The sequence below is a fragment of the Cariama cristata genome, unplaced genomic scaffold (assembly GCF_000690535.1).
Source record: "Cariama cristata isolate BGI_N322 unplaced genomic scaffold, ASM69053v1 scaffold26931, whole genome shotgun sequence".
NCBI classification, from domain to species: domain Eukaryota; kingdom Metazoa; phylum Chordata; class Aves; order Cariamiformes; family Cariamidae; genus Cariama; species Cariama cristata.
The window spans coordinates 10556-26260 of NW_009598015.1; the positions used below are offsets into that span (position 1 = coordinate 10556).

Genomic DNA, 15705 nt, shown 5'->3' on the forward strand with positions numbered 1-15705 from the left:
AAAGAGAACCACATTACTTCTGCATTCGTGTCCCAGGGAGAGACACGTAACAGATAAAACATTTCAATTACAGCAATAAGGGCAGTGAAACGTCTTAAATGGATGCTCAAGACAAACAATTTTTGCATAGTTTCTAATCCTCTAGTGATTAATATCCAAAGGGCAGGTTAAAAAGAGGGCAGGCCACCACCCTGAGAGCAGTCTCACCTTTTCCATCCCTCTACCCCTTTTGCACAGGACTCTAGCACCCTACCCCAGCTCCTACCACCAACGGCATTTCTTAATTTTTTTTTTTAAAAAAAAAACAAACAATGGCTCCCTTCTTTCCTGCTTATCACATTCTAGTTCAATTACAGCTCCTCAGCCCAAGTGGAGGGCAGTTAGAGGACAAAATTCCTGCTTTCTGCAGGAATCCAGACCAAATGTCTCTCTTGCTCAGAGCCATTATGAAACCCACGCTGGTTGCAGGGGCAGGGCAGACACTGTCCAGATGTGCTACTTACAAAGATGCTCAGCAGGATCAGATTCCATGGAAAATACCTCCTGCAAGTGAAGAAACGGAGGTTGGTCAGCCCTGCGATGCAGAGGGCAGAGGTAGTTGGCAGTGCTGCACAACAGGTTGCATAAGATCGGCCATATAATTAATGGCCTGTGCAGCAAGTGGCAGAGGTGGTGCAAGGAGATGGTCATCCCGTTGGGAATGAGAGAGCATTTGGGATGCTCCTAGACCAAGAGGGCAAATGGCCCCATGATATTCCAGCAGAACAGCCAGCAGTGCCCTGCTTCACTGAAAGCAGAGACAACCATCCTCTGCAGTATTTAATAATGAGAATTTGGAGCTACATGGCAATGCCATTTTTGCTGCTACGTAGCTTCTTTCCCAGTTGCAATTTGACTCCAGCTTTCAGTGCTGTGTTGCAGCGATGCACAACTGCATCAGGCTGCCATCTCAGTCCCTACATCACTGTGTCAGCATGGCCCCATCCCATCTCCGCAACATTGCTGGGCATGCTTGAAACAAGAGGAAAACATTCATCCTTCATTTCACAGGGCTGTTTCAAATCCAAAAAGAAAATGTTTTTACCTGAGTCCAGAGCAACAAGCAAGAATCAAGTAGGTCACAAAGAAAACAACGCTGCAAAGAAGAGAAAAAGAGCAGTTTAGGGAGGAAAAGCCAAGGATTGTGTGTTAGTGCAGGAGAAAAGTCTCCAGCTGACAAATTTCAGTGCTCTGCTGCACTGTTAAAATGCAAACACCGTGCCAGAAGTTGAGGCTGGGCGGGAAGCAAACCTCTCACTGAAACTGTTTTCTGCCCACAGCTGCCTACTTTGTGTAGGCTGGTCCCCAAGGTGGGACAGCACAAACATCCCTGAAAAATCTGAAGGGTGGTTTTAGAGCAGAGCAAGGGTAGCATTCAGGTCCAGGATAGATGGAGCACCCAAAGGTGTTGTTGTTGACATCTCGTCAGTGCCTGAATCGCTCATACGGAGGTGGCCAGACTTTGCCCCTCGTTTCCAGGCATTTCCTGGCTTGGTGGGATCAAGGCATCCTGCTGGGATTTCAGCAGCGCTTAAACCAAGATTCATAGGGCTGGTAAAAGTGACTTGCCTAAGGCCAGATGGAAGGTCTGTGTCGGAAAAGGGAACCGATCCCATGTTACTGCACCAGCGCTCGAGGAAGAGTTCAACAGCAGAAGGATCCTCTAAGATCAGCGAATCTCACAGACCCAAGCCTAATATGCTGTTGCACAAGCCATCCTCAGGTCACAGGAGAGTTATTTATCTCACATGACTTGACCCTTCAGCAAAGCAAAAAAAAAATCCAACAGCTGAGGGATGGTCTCCCTCTGCTCTGGACATCACGCAGCCCGGGTGTTTTTCCACAGTGTTGATGGGTTATGGCACAGTGGGAACCTGCTTACCCACTTTCCCCCAGCGCCTGAGGGAGGAAAGCAGCTTCCAAGCATGCCGATGGCTGCACGATAGCCAGTCACTTTAGGTCTAATAAATGAACGTGACGGCAAAACCCACGGGCCATGATAAATGCACCAGAGATAAACTTGAGCATTGCTCTCCCACGGGGAAACCAGGAAAGCTGGAGTAGACACGGCTGAATAGATGGAAAGAAAGCACGTAGGGAGCAAAGAGAGCCATTGCAGTTGTCCCTCTCCTTTGCATCCCTTCTTGCACATCTGCTCTTGCTTTATTCCCTCTGAGCCACCACCCCAGCAGTAGGACAATACCCTAGGGCACCCAATTTTATTTTACAGAGGTGTGTATATAGAGTTGGGGTGTCCGTGTATGAAGGACATCCAGACCCAGATCAGGACAAGCAATTGGAGACACTGGGATGGAGAGAAGGGTCGGCTCACTGTGAGGTGAAGGGACAGACAAAATTTAAGTCCCTCAAGTACAGAGCCTACCCCCAGCTGGCCCAAGATATGCTTGCTCCTACTGAAAGACAGGAAGAAATAAATGCTAACTGCCCAGTAAGCTGCAAGAGATGAACCCAAAGGTCAAAGCATAAACCTGAGCAGAGCTCGATCTCATCTCCCTACGAGGCAATGCTGCTTCTCCGATCTACCAGCTGGCCAAGGAAGAGCACGGTAAGGTCAAAGAAGCATGCTGATGCCAGTTCCCTTCTATTACTGCTATTTTGGGTCTTTTTTTCTAAGTTATATAAGCCCGTGTCTCATCTCCGGGCCAGGACACATTTCACGATTTGGGTGTGAACTAATTAAAGTCAAGTTCACAGAGCCTTGTTCACAGACAATTGCATCGCACACTCTGTCTGCTTAATTAGCAGCACTAACACAAGCGGCATCCAGGAAACGAGCACAACTGCAAATACATTAATGCATGGAAGCACAGCACACGCTACCTCTGAGCTGACCTTTTGGGCCAGGCTTGACTAATGAATGGCTTCCCAAATTCCAGGCACTGAGAGCATCTCCGTGATGAAGACTCAGGCATGACAGCCCCACTCGGACATGGCCAGAAATATCCTAATAACTCCAAATGCACCCACCCCCCTTCACTGCCTGTGCCCTTCTTCACATCTGTTGCCTATCAACGCATGCGATGTAAACCCGGGCAACCTCCTTGCTTTCAAAGGGACAATCCCTAAATTAAGCCGCTAAGGTACCTTTGGCACCCTTGCAGGTCTCACATCTGGGTTTCTGCACCGTTTTCCTGGAAGCTTCCCAGTTTTACTTCGTTTGCTCTGCAAGCAATGCTTATGTGTTTACTTTGATCTCAGCTCGTAGAGCCCTCTTTTTAGAAGTATTTGAAGTTATCCAGCATCTCTCATACTCATTTAGGTGAGATTTTCTATCTTCTCACCCCAGACTTATCCATGAATTTCCCCAGCTCCCCCTGCACGTGTATTGGAGAAGTTCTTCACATGCAAAATACCAAAGTGTTTGGAAAGTGTCATCACATCACCACAGCCCCATCCAGAGCTGTTTGGAGCATACATGGTTGTAGGAGACAGAGATACTCACTAGGAAGCCCAATACCAGGCAGAGTTCGCCTGAATGTAGACCTTGACCGGCTCACTGCAAGATAGAGAAAAACGGATGCTGAGCAGAAAGCATAAAAAAAGCCAATCACTTCACAGGTTGCTGCTAAATTAAACCTGGGAACGTGCACAGGATGATGCGGCACGGGGTATGTGGAAAAAAAAAAAGCACAACTGAATCTATCTGGCAGACTGACCAACTGGAAGGAAATTCAGCCTGTCAAGTCGGCAAGACAGCCCTGCTGTTATCTATTACACAGTCGGGCTTGCTCGGGGAATGGCCACTGCCTTCTCTGAAAAGCGATTAAGGAGCTGAAATCCTCAGGCTGACCGTGATTCATTATTTATTCTGGAGGCAACATGAGCCACGCAAGCCCAAAATGCTCAGTCACCTGAGCTAGAGACAGCTGCTGCTCAAGTGAGGGGTATCTGCTTCTGCACGGGGAGCTAACCCAGTCCCTGAAGCCAAGGTAGGCTGGGATCTGATGGCCTTGATAACTCCCAAAGGAAAAATACAGCAGTTAATACTCGAGGGCAAGCAGCCCAGGCCTCTTGGCTGAGGATAGCACCTAGAATAGATGATGCACCATCCAGAGGACATGCGGGAAAAGTACTAGAAGTACTGAAGGACCTCTCAGGGTTCCCTCAGTTTTGTTTTTCTGTTGGAGCACATGGGGGAAAAAAAAAAAATTAAGTATCTACATAACAGACAACCCCTCCAAGTAACAGGTCATTGAGGAGCAGGTCATACACAGGACAAAGCAAGCATTACTGCTACACAAGAGACCTACCAGAAGGTGAAGAAAGCCACAATAGCAACAGTGACAAAGAGCTGGATCATCAGGATGGTGTAAACCTGCAACGAGAGGCAGCCCATGGGTGACCCGCAGACTCTCTGCTTCCCACCCCGCCTGGGGAAGCCAACAAAGCCATCACAGCCAGGTCCCTCCAAGGGCTCGGAGCTGGTTTCCTACCTTCACAGGGCAAGGCTGAGCCTGGAGACAATCGCCCCTTACCTTCCTGATGAACACTCTGCGCACGTTCCTGTCATCCCAGCTGAAGGTCGTGAGCATCTCCGTGTCCCCTGAGTACCTGCCGCTGCCATAGCTCGGTCTTGTGCCTGAAGCAGAAGCCAGATAGATCAGCTCCCATTACCCAGTTCCCTCCCCAGCCGCAATAATCTCACCCCAGTGATTGACTACAGCTCAGGAGGCCCAAATTTCAAGGTTTTCGTGTTGCACTGCAAAACAGAGACTTGCTGGGATGCGCTCTGCTCTCTTCCCACTCCTGCATCTTATTAGGACCATCTCCGAGAACAGAGGAGGGAAACCACTTCAGCAAACTCCAGCACAACAAGGACACCAAGGTTAATTCCTGCCTATGGTAACACCATATCTTTAATGGCAATTAGAGGGCTCGTATCATATTCTTGCTCACCTTTCACTGAATATTAAAGTGTTCCCCAGAGGAGCCGTGACTCAGCACCTCAGTCATTCCCATCAGGAGGTCTGCAGCCGGAGGATTCCCTTGCTGCTCTGTAATTGCCTGAGCTTAGACTGTGTTTGCATCATGTCTTATGTCAACTGTGTGCCCTCTCCTCTGAGAGAAGCTCGTTACAGCCAGCTTTTCCATAATGTCCATCCCTGAATCTGATTTCCATGCAGGGAGTCAGAGAACAGTTTAGCAGCAAGCTTAAACAAGGGGGGCAAAAAACTCCGATGCTACTGCTGAGAGTACCGTCCTCAAAAGTCATTGTACCACACAACCCAGCTCTGCTTTGCTGAAGGCTCTGTGATACAAGCTTTGGTTGCTGGAGTTCCCCTGCAGATGAGCAAGGAGGAAGGCTGGACCATAAAGCATCAGTTTGTTCTGCAGCCTGAAGTGAGATGGAGGGAAACATCAGAAAAATCTCGGCCTGCCGGGGAGGCGACTGTGCCGACAGCCATGAAGGTAGCAGCAAGGATATTGCAGGGTAGGGCATTGCAAGGAGAAACCCAAAGCAGCAGCTTCTCCTTGCTAAGATCAGCTGCACACACTAGGTATGAGAATCAGCCTTCTCCATCTCCTGAACCTTGTACTCAAGAAAAAAAATAAAACAAATACCGAAATCTCCATTGTCTTAGCACATCATTCCCCCTGTGCTATTTGCTTCTCTTCCAAATATCCTCTTCTGTGTTACTACTGCAGATCGGAAACCACCTGGGTTTCCTACAGAATGAAGGCTTATGCGATTACACCAGCTATACATTTATATCCCTGCCTGTTTGACAGATGCCTCCCCTCCTTCTCAAAGCTTTTTAGCTCAGTGATACTCAGATCCTTCAGGCAGGTGGAGGAAAGACCCTCTCAAACTCAGAGGACAGGCTGCAGACACCAGGAAAGCCAAACTCAAGGCCTCGGTCCTGGATTTTTCCTGTTTTACTGGGCAAAGGTTGCTTGCTCTTATTGCAGAAGCCTCATCCTAAAGATGCTCTTGGCAGGAAATAAATCCCTTGTGCTCTTCTTGTGCGTAATAAATCTCTCGTGCCGCTTTCTACGCCTCAGTGGAGATGAAGCTTCTGCAGTATGTCCTTCCTGCATTTCTGCGAGATCCGTCATCACCCACGCGGGGCAGAGAGCACCTGAGGCCCATACCCCAGGGACACTTCAATGCCTCCTGCGTCAAAGCAATCAAGGCATCTAAACACCAAATTAGGCACCTAAATGCCTCAGAGGAATGGAGGGGGTTTCCTCCTCCCTGGCTAGTATCCCCTGCACCCATCACCTCCCACCCATGGCCACATCTGAGGCAGCAAGAGAGCGTGTTCCAAGCTCATTCTTAAAGAAAGCAACCCAAAATGCATACTACTTCTCTCCAGCTACTGCCAGTGTCATATAAGCTGTTAGACACAGCCCCATGGCACGTGTCCCCATCCACACCATGGTACAGGAGCCACAGCTTGCAGCATGGCTGAGGGCAGAGAAAGGGGAGAGGGACATGAAATCAGAGGAAAACGCTAGCAAGGATCAGGACACAGCTGCAGAGAGGAAATCCTGCCAGGCTTGTCAGGGAGGGGACAAGAGATGACACATCACCTAAACGAGTCCTCTGGGATACCCAGAATACCGGCATCCTAACCCATTTGGGCTTTACCCATCCTAATTCATCGTGACAGTAGAAAGACCCAGATGGTTGTTAAAGCAAGTTGGGAGGTTATTTATCCCTTCTGTTTCTGACCCCTGAAGGCAAGCAAGAACGGGAAAAGGCTGTGAAACCATGGGAGTGCGCAAGCACACACATCTCAGAGGGGTTTAGCTTGCTCTTTCCCCTTCCCTAAACATCTCCATCCCTGCAGCTGCGGCCATTCCCACCGGATGGAACAGGCAGTCAAAGTACGGAAGAGGATTGAGCAGAGAGAGCGGAGTCATTAAACTCAGGCCCTCCAGTGCTCTCGCCAGTTCAAGCTGTGCTGACCAAGCAGTTGGCCACCCCAGCAGACTCGCTTGCCGGCCACTGCATCCATCCCAGCTTGCCCCTACACAGCCATTCCCCTGCATTGGGCACAGTCGAGCCTTTGTCTGCTTGTCACGACCAAGCAGAAGCTGCACGCAGCAGCCAGGGAAGAAAAGCCGTTTGTTTGCCAAGGAGTCGGCCACATAGACCAACGCTGGAGCAGTTCAGCCTTCAAGTTCAGCTGTGTTTTAGCCTCCACTGGCTCTGAACACCAGCTCATCGCAGCCAGACATCACTGATGCTGCGACACCAATTTTGCCAGTTCAGCGGCTTCTTTGAAAGCTGAGGTTGAACAGGTTGCTGCCTGCAGAGCTGGGAGCATTGCACCAGGACTCTCTCCAGCCGTGGGAGGTGGCATTGCCCAGTGCAGCAAGCTGGGAGAGGGGATTTGTCCCACCCCAGTACTGGGAAGGAGAGCAGGGACAGAGCACTGGAGGCTAGTCCCACATCTGGAATGCAGCGTGGTTTCGTGGTTGGGTGAAGTGGTTTTACATATAGACTTATATAGCTTATAGCTACAGCTGTAGGGTGAGATTTACCATGGACCAAGCTGGGTACCACATCCCTGGTTCCCCTCTTCTCTACATGTTTGTACAGGGAATCTCTGCACCCCTCTACCCCCTCTGCAGGGGCTCAACCGGAGCCGGAGGAGGACTTACTGGTGTTGACGTAAGCCCAGCTGAGGTAGAGCGGGACTGATTGGGGAGGAGGGTAAGCACCAGACTTCATCCTTTCTCCCATTGTCGCCTCCTCATAAGTTGGAGGAGCTGATGGAGCAGTGGCATTGTCCTTCTTCTCCCCTTGCCCCTCGGAGCTGGGGGGTTTGTTGTTCACAGAGAGCTGCCAGAAAGGGGGAGAGGCAGGGAACAAAGATTAGACTGCAAGAACAGCAGAGAAACTGCCCTGCAATGGGAACCTGATCGGGCACAGACAGAGGTCTGGGGGTCCCTCCGTTGGAGGAAGGGATCAGGAACTGGAAGGACACTCGGCAACTCCTGTGGCCTGGCAATGGACCCATCCTTGCACCCCCAGGAAGGAGCATCCTCTGATGTGATCAACGGAAGAGGTGGGAAAACACCTGACGTGCTCAAGGAGATGAAAGATTATAGGCAACCAGGTCTGAGGGGAGACACGGCCTTGCCCAGAGTCCTACATGGTGCCTCAGGCTCAACACATAACACTGGAAAGCATCCAAATAATTCTCTGCTTTTCAGCCTACTTCTTTCTAAATTCCCTTTTAAAAAAGAGCTTTCAGTTACTGGGCAGAAAATCCCCAACTCCTTCATTTCCACTTACACACACACATTTTGGGGAGTTTCTCCTAGCCCCCAGGAAGGGCTCTGATTTGGCTCTCCAGCTTTTTTTTCCTCTAGCTCACTCATTCCTCTCTGCCCATCTAGAGGCTCAGCTTTGCTGCTTTCCACAATTTGAAGATGCAGCTGAGGGACTTGGTATCCCATGTGTTCAGACTGTGAAATCCTAGCAAAGACCCAGCCTCAGGCCACCTGAGAACTTGCTTCTCCTTGGGAACATTATCCATTTAACCTTTCAGATCTTTGTCATCCTGGGATAAGTTATGAGCCTGGTATCCTGCCCTTGCTGCCAAAGGGGGTACCAGCTCAGTGTCGGGGATAGCATCGCCATGCATCACAGGGATGCAGGGCTAGAGCCACAAAAATCCCAAAATGAAGCAGACTAACTAACACAGCAACAAACAGCACAGTCCCTGTAAGAAGGTTTTAATTTAAAAGTGTAATACGCCTTTGAAAATAAAGCCAGGGTACCAGCCTGGGATGTGCACCACAAGCAGATCCAGCTGCATCGGGATAACTGTGCCGCCTCCTCTGCCAGCTCATAGGGACCGTCCTCACCCTGTCCTTTGTTACATAGCCCTTGGGTATAGGGTGGCCAATATTATGCATAGAACCCCCAGAGTTCCCCAAGGAGATACAAGAGGGACAGTGCTGCCTGCATCCAGGCAGCCTCCAGCATCGTTGTCATGGCAACTGTGCTGGCAGAGGATGCATAACTCCCCCCACACCCCCTGGTCTCAGAGCGCTGGCAAACCCCAAAAATCCAGAGCTCCCTGGACCAGGAAGGAGGTGCTCAGGGCAGGTGCCAAGTGCTGACTGCTGGGGGGAAGGATAGGAAAGGACAAGCACCCCACCGACCTCCCTGACATCCAGAGGGAACAGCCACAGGTCCAACAGCAGCATTGAGCTGCACATCCAGCACCAGAAAAAACAGCCCCCAACCCCATAATGACAGCCCTCCATCCCCTTCCTCTGCCAAAACCACCCCCATCGCAGGGGTCAGTGCACTGGGCTGTTATTGTTTTATTCCTTAAACCCCCTCCCTTCAACCCACTTTCACGCTCTAAACACGCCACAGTTATGCAAGCAGGACAACTCATCATCCCAGCCCTGGCCTCCCACCTACCTTCCCCTGGGTCATGGCTCCTCGCTAACGATGCTGCTGGACCCCGCGAGCAGCAGCAGGAAGGAGAGGGCTGTAGCTGAGCAGTCTCCTCACCAGGTCCCTTCCACCTCCTCTCCCGGGATGTTTCTGAGCTGGCTACAACCGCTGCAGCCTCCGCTGATACCTTCAGCTTCTAGCAAGATCCATGGAGCTACTGGAGCGAGGACCGTACCATTCCCAGCCTGCAGCACAGGGGGAAGCCAGGAAAAAAACCAGCTAAAACAGAGGCAAGCGGCCACCAACAGCGATGGGGAGGATGCAGGGATACAGCACTGGGGAGACAGCAGCACAGTCCCACACCACAGGGTGGAAAGAATCTGCCCCAGAGATGCTAAACTCGGGGCTGGGATTGCAAAGGGGAGGGAGATGCGAAGGATGCTTTGCTGCAGCATCTCGCTGCTGCTGCACGGCAGAGCTGACCACGGATCAGCAGCTTACACAGACCCTGCTGCAACCAGGGCTATCATGGGGGGCTGGAGGCTCTGCTGGGACAGAGAAGGCCTGAGCCAAGCTCTGTAACACAAGAGCAGGAGGGAGGAATCACACATGGCCCTGGCTCCTTTCCTGACCCTTTCCAGGCTTTGCCTTATCCTTGAGGATAAGGCTCATTGACCCTGCATGGATCGGTGGATGCTCTCGGCATCAATGCAGCCTCACCTGGGAGGCACAAGGAGAGTTTGGAGGTGTCCCAGGGCAGCCAGCAGCCCCATCACCAAAGCAGTATTGTTAATTCAAGCCCATGAAGGAGGGTGCTAAATCAGGAGTCCAGCTTCCAGCCCAGACCACATCCAAGGGAAGGGGCACAAAGTGGATGAGGTTTTGCCCCCCATGACAGGGTCTCAGGGGGGCAGTGGTGGTGATTACAGTCTCAAGGGCACAGGCAGCAAGAAAGGGGAAAAAAACCTGTCCCTTTACATAGTGAAGTGCTTCACATGGGCAGAAGATTTGTCCAGGACAGAGGAAGAGACAGACAGTACAAACACAGCACACCCTCTACCTAAACAGATGGAGGGACAGGCTTGTGATGAATGAGAGATGTCAGCAGAGCAGTCTTGTGCTGTGTTCCCACGAAACAAAAGCACAATTTGAGGCAGTTCTGGGACTACACTCAGGCTAGGAGCTGCACCCTACATCCCATCTCCCTCCGATCCTTCCCCAGCCCCTTCCTCATCTGTTGCTTGTAATGCCATAAGCATGCATCACACCTCAAATTAGTTTGCCAAGACTATAATACAGGTACAAAAAATAAATTAGCTTATCTGGTTACTCCACCATGAAAAACAAAAAGCCCTGCCACATTTTATGCTCCCTAAACACAGTCCTAGAGAAGGTGAAGAATAGGCTGTCTGCAAGGAAAGGAGGTTGAAAAGACCATCCCCGTTCGCAGCTTCTGCGAAGCAGCAGGCAGTGGAGGGGTTAAAAGGAAAGCATGAGCTGGAAATGAAAGAATGCAGCCAAGCAATGTGCAGCTGGCATCCATTCAGACCTAGCCCGAGCTATTCAATTGGAAAGAGAGGCGATTACCACAAGGACTGCAAAAACTTGTCAGGATTATTCAGGATCAATTAAGTGCCAGTTAACAACAAGCTCCTCAAGGGCTTTCATTCTCCTCGAGGTTGAGCAGAGGCATAAAACTGGGCAGGTCTCAAGTGAGGGAGAGAAACTCAACCCAGAAGGTGGGGTTCTCACTGCTCCTGCCCAGCGCAAGGAAACCATGCTTGGCTTGTTGACCCCCTTCAAGTATGGGGCGAGCCAAGGGGTCAAGGGCTTGGGAACAGAAACTCCAGGTGATGCATGGCATTGTGGTGAGAAAGGAGACACCCATTTTCTTAACAAACCCCAGAAGGACTCATCCCCCCTGCAGTCCCCGGCCAAGCCAGATTTCTTGATGGGATAACGCAAGACCCCACATGCTCCATCCCAGTCTGAAAATGCTTGAGAGTGCTAAAATACCAGGTCTGGAAGAGGAAAAACCCTCAGCAAAAAGAAACAGATGGCATTGCCTATCACAACAGCCTCCCTCTAAATAAAAAGCAGCAGGGAAGAGAAACCAAACCTCTCCACCACCCTGTTGTCTAGAAGGCCCATTCCCATCCTCTGAGCTCCCAAGAGGGTATCTCAGTCTTCCCTCACTGCCCAGCCCCAAAACAAATCCACCACCAACAGGCAATGTTTTCAGGGAGCTCTGAGAAACCATCATGTCTTTCCCCATCCAGGAAAATTAGGAGAGCCCATGGACTGCAAGGCTTGAAACGAGTCTCAACTCCGCCATAGAGGAGACAAGGATGACTCTGCCCCGCTAATGGCAATGAAAAGCAGAGCCCTTCAGCCCTTGCAGGGACCACCTTCTCCACCAAAAAAGCCCCTCCAAGCCTGGTTCCTTACTTTTCCGTTTGAGCTGAAAGCTCCTGAATGTGCCAGAGTCCTACCAAGAAGGCAACCTAGATCATCTGTTCTCCCAGGCACACTAGGATGGTAAGTACACACATGAGCCAGATTCCGCATTGTGATGCTCACACACAGTATCCCAGCAACCATTCATAATGCCCCGTCCAGCTCAGCACCAGGCCCTGTGAAGCAGCCATTCACCTGCACACACTTACCTTTAATATTCAGGAAAAAGAAAATATCTGTCAAGGTCACACCCTGCCAGATCCAGGGGATTTCACAGGGATTAAAGCAGTTTTGCTGAACACTTAATCACATCAAAAACAAGATAAAGAAAACCTGATGGGATAATTAAGGGATCTGCTGCATCAACAGACATGATGGCACACCCAGGAGCTCTCTGTAAATACAGCTTCTCCCATCCTCAAGAGGGAAAAGCCCCCACTGGCAGCAAATAGTCTGCCATGGGCTTAAAAAAAAAATAATTAAAAAACCCCAGGAATTTGCCCCAGGCTTTCAGGCTACTGAATTATCCATGGATTTTTGAAGCTAAATCCTGCCACCAGGCTTGGTCCTTAGATGGGAGATTAACAAGCAAGCTGTGAACATCAGGACATGCATGAAGAAGGGTTTGGAAGGAGAAGAGAAATAAAAGCACCCTTATTCTTGAGGGGCAAAGCCCTGCCCTCATCTCCCATCCCACCAGCACCCTAGGCAGAGGGTAGGCAGGGAGCTCCCCAGTGCCTGTCAGCCCCAGGTGAGCCACCCCAGAGCCTCACATCCATGAGAGGTGGAAACCTGCTCCCAAGAGCCAGCATCTTCCTTCCTGGCCACCTTGTACCTTCTTGCTCTTGTGCAGAGTCCCTCAGCTAAAATCATCCTCCTTCCTTCCCAAGCTGTTCTTGAAAAGCAGAGTTAACTTTCCCTTAACATAAGGAGCTGGACAAGCCAGAACTATTCGGGATGGGATCTTCTCCTCACCAGTTTCCTGCAGTAAGCATCAGTCTCCAGCTCAGGCCTTGAGAGCCCACGCTAGTACCTGAGCTGAAAATAGAAACCCAACCCTCCATCACCCCCTTTATACCATCAGTTTTGCATTGCCTGGAAGAAAATGCTGCAAACTGTGCCCAGCTGAGCTGTTGCACCTGATCACAGGCACCCCAACTGCTGGTTAAAGTTAATTTAAGCCCTTGGAAGGGCATTTTAATTAGAGAGGGTTCAAACCTCAGTGATGAGCAGTAGTTGCAAGTCAGCTGGGGACCATTATCCGAGCAAGCTTCTTGGTTGCTTTCAATTGTTTGCCTGTGTCATGGGGCTAAGACAGTGATTTGGTGCTTTGAGAAACTTTTTTTTAAAACCCCTCCAGAGCTGCTGTGTGTGATTTTGGTGAATTGTAGGGAACAGGTCCCAGTGGTGAGGTTAAAAACTAAACGGAAGCAAAATCCGTGATACCCACAAACCGCGTCAGAGGGTGACAACAACACACGCGCATACACCAACCAAACAAATAGATAAATATAAAGATGAGGCACTCCCAAGGATTAAATTGTTCAGCTGCTCAGGAGTGCATTTCACTCATCGCTGCCAGAAAAACATGTTCTTACCACCATCATGTGGGTTTGATGCTGTTAAATGAAAGGAATTGCACAAGTATGCAAACTTGCCTCCCTGGGAGTGGGGGAACAGAACAGGTTGGGGTGACACTTGGAGTGACATCTTCATGCCACTCTGCAGTTTCTTCTTTAAACTATTATGAAGGAACTTTATATAATACAATCCAGAGATGTGCACAGGAATTTTTTAAATTCTTGTGAGCCCATACGATGAGTGACCCGTGGCTTTGTGGTGACACAGCAGCCTGACGCCCAGGACCCAGGCGATCAGCAGGGAGAAGAGATGGAGGAAGGAGCTTTGCTGCATTTCAGAGCCCAAATTTCCAGCACTGAAACTGGCCTAAAATCCAGGTTTGTTGGTGCCATCCCAGAGGAGCTTCTGTCTTTGCCCTGGAAGCTCAAAGTTAGAAGTGAGGGGGTGTCCTGTCTGACCTAACGATGTCCCAGGAATAGCTTGTAATGTGTCCCCTGTCCTCCAAGCCCACGACCTCTGCCTTCCTTGCCTACATCCCCGAGCGAGCAAACACCCTTGCGTTTCCTCCTCTGCATAGCTCCAGAGTTCCTAGCGAGCCGTTTCCTTCTTCTCTTTCCTCCTTAAAACACAACTTTCCCATAACATCCCTGCACATGTGACTTTGCTAGGTCGGGAGACTGATGCCAGCCTTGCCGAAAGTAACTTCATTTCCTCAAACTCACCCATTTGTTTGCAGATTTCTCTCCCACTGTTACACCACGAGTAACTTGATAAGCGCTGCGTGGGTCTGTACAGTCTTGCACCAAGCTGTCCTTGTCCAAGATCAGGGCTCCTACGCTCCACAGTAACCTAAAGTAGAAGATTTGCCGTCTTGGTGTGTGCTCTTTGAGTGGGATTGTCACAGTTTATGGTGTATGACAATGCCCCTTGCCCCCGTGTGACCTGGCTCCTCTTGGATTCTCACTGCAGCAAATTTATGAGCTCCATCAAACCAACAAAAAGAAATGCCGAGCTCCCTGGGAAGCTCAGTCCCCACCCAGGAGAAAGCAATGCTTTCCACATGCTGGACTTTGCTGGCAAGATCTTGGAGGAGCTGCCAATGCTCCTCTCCACTTTATACAATTCAAGGAAGAGAAGAAAATTGCACTGACGTTCCAGGGCCGGATCCCATCAACACAGGCATAAATGCAGAAGGAAATCAGTGCAATAGTCCAGATTTAAAAAAAAAAAAAAAAAAAGAGTCTTCAGAAAGTCTTTCTACCAAAGTAGGGTGGCAATTCACGCTGCTGACAACCCAATCCCTGCGCCGCACCCAAAAACCCACACAGAAATCAAGTAACTACCCAGAAACAAAAATATCCCACGCTGAACCTTTATTCTCAGAAGTGGAAAAGAGCCAGAGGCTTTATGAAACCAACTTTGTGGTTCCCTTACTGTTGCAGCCTTGGCATGGAAGTTGATGTCTGGGTAGCACCGTAAAGCAGAGAGAGCAAGAGAAAGAAGGGAAAAGAAGATGAAGGGTGACAAACAGACAGATAGTTTAAAAAGGATAGAAGGAGGGAAGAAAAATGTCACGTTCCATTTCAAATTTAAAAGCAATAAGTTATATCTTCTATCTGCATCATTTATGTAAAAGTATAAGTTTTAGGAGCAGTTTTGGAGCCTGTCCTAGCCCTTTCCCACCGTATGTTGATCACACGGACCAAAGGAAACCTCTACAGGCTCCAGCACAGTGGAAAGGGCTAATGGCCAACTCTGAAGCCTGTTGAGATCTTTTCATGGGTGGTATCCAATCTATTAAACTGTTCTGCTCCTTTCCCTGCTTTTCCCACCTTCGCAGATAGAACATAAATCTCGATCTGGCATGGGAGGAACTTCCTGAAGCAACATGGAAAACATGAAAAGCATAAAGGTTTTGTTAGATAAGAAGATGATCATCACCAAAGCAGCTCTCAGCTAGCAGCTCGGTGGAGAGGACCTTCTGGGAACTCCCACCAAGGTCTGAACCTTGTTCCTGATGCTGTCCCAGAACAGAGTAATGGTTTCCAAGCCAGTGTCCAAGCCTCTGTATGGACAATTTCAGGCAGAAGGTAGCCGGTGGATGCCCATGGCCCACAGACAAAGTCATTTGCCCGCAAAACCGTTCTTGCCCTCACCGCTCTGGGTCAACCATCCTGTTCACCTGCTGCACTGCTTATTCCCATCTAGGGTGGGAATCCAACCTTTTGTTAATCGTTCAA

At 49.8% G+C, this 15705-nt stretch overlaps 1 protein-coding gene across 1 annotated transcript in view; it reads right to left on the reverse strand.

Moving 5' to 3' along the window:
- Positions 1-9466, reverse strand: part of FAIM2 (Fas apoptotic inhibitory molecule 2) — a 15674-nt gene extending 6208 nt beyond the window's left edge. The window contains exons 1-7 of the mRNA XM_009709134.1: positions 9452-9466; positions 7672-7852; positions 4536-4639; positions 4311-4375; positions 3503-3556; positions 1085-1135; positions 504-543 (exon numbers count right to left, since the gene is read on the reverse strand). Coding sequence (XP_009707436.1) covers positions 504-543; positions 1085-1135; positions 3503-3556; positions 4311-4375; positions 4536-4639; positions 7672-7852; positions 9452-9466 — 510 coding nt within the window. The remainder of the gene's footprint in view (positions 1-503; positions 544-1084; positions 1136-3502; positions 3557-4310; positions 4376-4535; positions 4640-7671; positions 7853-9451) is intronic.
- Between the last annotated feature and the right edge of the window lie 6239 nt (positions 9467-15705).